Source organism: Lytechinus variegatus, chromosome 1, assembly GCF_018143015.1.
Source record: "Lytechinus variegatus isolate NC3 chromosome 1, Lvar_3.0, whole genome shotgun sequence".
NCBI lineage: Eukaryota > Metazoa > Echinodermata > Echinoidea > Temnopleuroida > Toxopneustidae > Lytechinus > Lytechinus variegatus.
In genome coordinates, this window is record NC_054740.1 from 94,405,966 (window position 1) to 94,411,965 (window position 6,000).

At 35.9% G+C, this 6,000-nt stretch overlaps 1 protein-coding gene across 1 annotated transcript in view; it reads right to left on the reverse strand.

Annotated features, from left to right (window-relative positions):
• LOC121406596 (carbonic anhydrase 2-like) overlaps positions 1 to 5,079 on the reverse strand; it is a 36,232-nt gene extending 31,153 nt beyond the window's left edge. Inside the window, exon 1 of the mRNA XM_041597606.1 lies at positions 4,872 to 5,079. Coding sequence (XP_041453540.1) covers positions 4,872 to 4,986 — 115 coding nt within the window. The 5' untranslated portion in view covers positions 4,987 to 5,079. The remainder of the gene's footprint in view (positions 1 to 4,871) is intronic.
• Positions 5,080 to 6,000: the final 921 nt, after the last annotated feature.

Below are 6,000 nucleotides of genomic sequence, written 5' to 3' on the forward strand. Positions count from 1 at the left end.
CTATCTTTAGATTCCCTTTTTATGATCTGTACGCCACTGTGAACAGGATTCTTTGCGGCAGTAGCGTGAAGAGTAAAAATAAAAGCGAGGGGCGCAGTATAGCACATGTGCGAAAAGAGGCTTTATACAAGTCCCGAGCGAGCGAAGCGAGCGAGAAAAGAAATCACTTTTTTATGGAAATCTAACTTTGAGCTATTTTTTTACATCATATTCAGTAAATAAAATCATATACTACATTTTCCTTTGCTTTTCTTTCCTCCTTTTTTTGTTCTTGTTTGTAGAACTTTTTGGGGCCTTAGCCCAACCCTTCCATACGCAGTACTTCTTGATAACAAAGCCATTAAACCTCGCAGATTACCGCTATTATAATCAAATCGCTGGCATATACAATATATAGCTTTTTCAAAACACATTTATTCAACCCAGTTGAGTAATGAACGAAATATTTTGAGGAGGCAAAACATAGCAATGTGGGAAAAATTTGTAAAAAGTCGCCAGCGTGCGAAACGAGCTGGAAAAAAATGCCTATTGAAATTCAATTTTAATTATGTGATAGATTTTTCCATTACATTCAGCAAAAAACACATTTTATTGTTTCCATTCATTTCATTATACGTTGTCTCCTATAATTTTCTTATTGGATGTGAAACCAAGACCCCCCCCCCCTCCCCCGCGCATGTATGCAAGTGATTGAACGGGGAGGGGGCGTAATAGAACCATTTGAAAGTTATAATGATGAAGAGCGCCTACTGTGTGTGGTCTGGGTCAAAGCCCTGGTCATGCCGGTAGCTTATTTGCATAAAATTTACCAAACTTTATATAGCACAATGTTGTATGCAGTCCATCTTTCTTCCCACTCTTTAATTTCAATCATCGGCAGCTTGGTCTTGTCTTTGTTTTCCAATTTAGATTTTGATTAATTACATTCTACCTCCGTTTCCCGCTATTGTTTGTCATTTTGTCATCTTTTGATTTATTTCCCACCGTGCTATTGCACTACATAGGCCTATTTCGGAATGGTTCTTTCTCAAATGTTCTTCTTTCGCACATATTCCTGCTTTCCTTCCTTTATCATGAAAAAAAGTCTTTTTTTCTTCGTCTTCTTTTCACTTTTCCCTTTCCTTTTCTTCCTTTCCTTTCCCCTTTCCTTCCCCTCTCCCTTTATTTCTCCCTCCTTTTTGTCTTTTTTCTGTTTTTCTTTTATTTTCCCGGTGAAATCCGCCAGGGGGGCAGCTTGCCCCCTGCCTACTACGCCACTGGTCAAGTGCCCTAAAATCAAAGTTTTAATATTCACATTTTCTCAATATCATCTAGATAAAGAATACATAAATTCTCTCTTCTTAAAGTGCAAGTACAGGAAATCAATAATCTATTACAATAGGCTATAGTAAACTGCCTTGCAGCTTTTTCCTCAAAATTAATCTCCCTCTGTATACTTCACCCACCACGAAATGCCATAAAATTGAAGTTTAAATTCTAAGCCTGTCGTATTTTGTCAAAAGTTCCCCGGCGAAATTTTGTCATGTCATTCTTTATTCTTTAGGATATTTTTCTTTAGAAAATATCTCTGTCGCTGTATACTCCCTTAAGACGCTAAAGTTATTGAAAACATATATAGTTTAGAGTCAGTAGTGCTGATCCATGTTTTGGATGGCGAGAGGGGATAAAAACAATGTCCAAATATTTTAGCGCGCTCTGTGCGCCAAATTATAATGAAGAATTTTGCACGTGAAGCTCATCGAAAAGTTTATAATTTTATATGTTTGACGGTATTTTTATGTCAAGTCGGATGGTTTTATAGCGGTTTCAGATGTTTGTCAAACACATTTTTGCAATGGATTCTTAAATTGTTTAATATGTCAAAATTGGGCAGCGCACATCGCTGTTTGCCGCATCCCCAAAACTTTCATGGCGATCGCCCCCTACCCCATGATAGAAACAAGATGTATAATGATTTGACTCTACTCTCTGCGATAGGCCTTACGGGTATACTTTTGTGTTTAACAAAGAAGAAGTGATCATTGGACCGTTTTTTGCAATGTTGAATGATTCTCCCGTTCAGTAATTTAATGATGTTGCAGGTGTAGGCCTACATGTATTTGTAAAGATCATAAAGTGCTCCAAATGCTAGGTTTCACTTCAAGCATTTCTCCCTGGTCACTACATTCCCGTAATATTTTTAAGGGGTGAGTGTCATTGATATCAAAACCCCATCTCCTGCCATGTTCTATTATACGGCTTTTACGTCGGGAGAGAGTAACAATTGACACAAACACATTTCCTGATAACCAGTCCTACCCCCCCCCTTTTTTTAACGTTAAATGCCCCTTTTACATCTGTAACACAAATCAGGCCCTGATGGATAAAATAGCTAACAAAACCTCAAGCATTTTTGAAATGTGATTTTTTTTCTCGCTCAGTTGCTACCCTCTCTCGCACGATATTAGAGATATTTTTATAGGAGGGGGGCTAGCTGCTTGGTGTGTATAAGTCTATCTGGCCGCAATAGGCTAGTTTCATTGCATTGAAGAAAAAAAACATAGTCGAAAAAATTTGAGCCCCCCCAAAAAAAAAAAAAGAAAGAAAAAAAAAAAAAAAAATATATATATATATATATAGTCTAGAACCGCGCCTGCGTACAACGATGATGATGATGGTGGTGGACTGGTGGTGATGTTGGACGTTATGTCGCTACAGAAGCAAAATTCAAAAGTTCCTGTCGAATCCTCAGGAGTGCGCTCAAATATAAACGCAAAGAATTGCGTCGGACGCAATTGCGTAATTGTATCTCCAAACCCCCCCCCCCAAAAAAAAAAGTGGAAAAATCAACCCAGATTCTGATTCTAACCTTTAATTAATTCAGTGTAGTTTTATTTCTTTTTAGTTTTCGTTAAGATACTTGATTATTCACCAATGCAGTGGTTATTTTGACCAGCTATTTTTTTTATATATAAGAGTGTATAGTGAAGACCATTTGAGCTATGTGAATAAAAACATTTTGCTGTAAATACGTTGTTTAAAATCTTATGCACGTTGTTTAAGACCGTCACTTTAACAACTACTGTTTAAAGGGGAAGTTCACCCTCATTTTTTGTAAAGATAGCATAAAATTATGTAAAAAAAATTGGTGAAGGTTTGAGGAAATCCGTTAAAGATTAAGAAAGTTATTTGCATTTTTAGTTTTGGATTTGTGACGTCATAAACGAGCAGCTAGCTGTCCCATATGTTATGTAATATAAAACGCATGAATTTAATGTTTAATGGTTCCTTATGGCTGTTTTTTTTCATTTCATGGTTGTATGTGAAATGATTTGTCTATTGATATACAAAAGGTACAGTAACAGCTATTTTCTGAGTAAATGACATTTTATTGATATTTTACAATTCGCTATGTTCGAATGGTGCTCGCATATGACGTCACAAATCAAATAATTAAAATTGTAATAACTTGTTTATTCTTGGATGGATTTTTCTCAAACCTCTGGCAATATTTTATATATTATCATTTGGTTATTTTTACAATAAAGTGTTTGTCAGGGTGAATTTCCCCTTTAAGCATTTTTTAACTTGTTTAAACTATTTAAACAAGTTGTTTAAAAGGTTTGAACAATTACAAAAAAAGTTTGAACAACTTGTTGGAGTGACGGGCTTAAACATCGTGCTACTTTTTTAAACTGTGTATCGGGTGTATAAGTGATAGCTTGCATTCCAGCAAATAGATGGGAAAGGTTGTCAAAAAGCGAAACCGATTTGAGTTAAGATAACTGACAAATGACATAGCATTGTTTATAAAGTCTCTATTTCATCTTTATGGTGTAAGTCATACATGCTACACGTACGAGTTATAGTAAAACAATTTTATGAAAGGCTATGATCTAAATTTAAAAAAAAAATCACATGCATGTCTACAAAATTCAAAATCTGCTCTTTATACCTCAATCACAAAAAATAACCAAGGAATTTTTTCTATCAAGCTTGCTTTTCATAATTTCATAATAAAAAAACAAAGTTTGTTTAAAGGATGGCCTACCGTAGTTATGGCCTTGTTGACAGAAAAATTTACGCGTAGCTGATCGTCAACAACACGCAGTCTTGAGCTAACAGCTATAGATTGTGAAAACAAATATCATTTCAAATAATGTAAATTTAAGCATTAAAGTAAATGAATGAAAGAAATCAGAAGATAATGAATGCCAATCATCACAAAGATGATACATAACCCCTTTCAAAAGGATCTAATGGTGCTATCTGTTTTCAAGTCGATATACAACAAATATTTTCCTCGTGCTTCGAGCTTTACTCTAGTGATATAATAATATAGGCATTTAGTCACACTCCCATTATTTGCTTAGTGAAACACGTACTTAGCATGATCACAAAAAGTTATAAAAATTTGCTTACAATGTACCGTTTTAAGGGATTAAGTATAAATATATATACATATATATTTAGAAAAAAACGAAGTAGAGGCTCGCGCTCGCGTATTCGATTAATGAGATTTATGTATCCTTTTCATGAATTCCTAGCAAACTTCCTTAAATTTCCAGATAGGTATACGTAGCTATTAAGTGCGCTTCGCGCGCTCAGTATTTTTTTTTGCTTATGTTCCCCCATGCGTTGCCCCACGGGACGCCACGGATTTTGCTTAAATCTATATGATTAAAAAAAAAGTATTAAAGAGTTTAAAAAATCAAGCGAATTATTGTTTTTAATCTTAACTAAAAGTGTTGAAACATCAATATTCATCATTTTTATGCTGTTTGATTTTTATTGAGTCTTGGGTACTCATAATAGATTTAACACAAGTGATGTTCAATTATCATTATTCTTATTTTATCGATATCACTATTAATATTCTGATTTGTGCTTACTGATATCAGCTAGAGCTGGTCCGACACAAAGAATACAGAAGACTGTGAGACAGATGACAGAAGACTTCATGTTGTCGATTCCTTGGATCAGAAGAAAAAAATTGAATCGGTGCATTAGATGATCATCTAGCAAAGAACAAGTTGAAAGTGGCACTCCTAGATCGGATCGTGCATGAGTCAAGAGAGATACACCAACCGTCACAAGCGAATCACAAAGTGATGCGAGCAGTCGAGTGGTAGTAGATTTATAGCTCCATGTTATACAACAGAACCTTGATCGAGTATGTCATCTCAGTAAACATGGACTTTAAAAATGGTAGTAAAAGAAAATGCACTTGGGGTTAGGGGCGCTGACAGATAAAATTTCTATTTACAAGAGAATTAGGGTAGTGTAAGATTTGACAAGGATTGACCATAAAGGGGTGTATCGAAAAAGGAGAGGATGGGGGCGTCGAACAAATTGGGTTAATGTCTACATCTCTCTATCCCATCCTCATCCCATCGTATTACTACTTGAATGTCCATCTAGTTATTCCCCCTTTTTATGTTTTAAGTATATTTATTTTTAAAAAAGTATTTGAGAGGGTGACATTTCAACAACACGGCGATACCGAAATTCAGAATATTCCGCCATTGTATCGCAAGTTTCACATGTTTTTATGGTAAATAGCTCGCCCATATCCACGGAAAACGGCTTGCCTTTCTCCTCTCACTGTGGCTAGTTTCCCCATGCACTTAAAATGTATACTGCGCGCATTGGCTTCCGCGTCTAACCGGGTATCTTCTACCACCTGGGTGAAGAGTGGCAAAATGTTGATTAACACCTTGCCAAAGGACGCTAACACAACAACTCTAACAACGAGGCACAGTTATTTTTTAATCATTATTAATACTAATTAATAACAATAGCTAGATTTATAAAGCGCTTTTCGCATGAGGATACCAAGCATGAATGCTATTATTACCCCGGCTTATAGCGCTGCCCATATTGGCGCTCAAGTATTCAAGGATTTTTTTTCCTGCCGGGTACCCATTCACCTCACCTGGGTCTATTGAAGCACAATATGGGTAAATTTATTGCTGAAGTAAAACACGCCATGGTTGGGAATCGAACCTACGTCCCTCATAT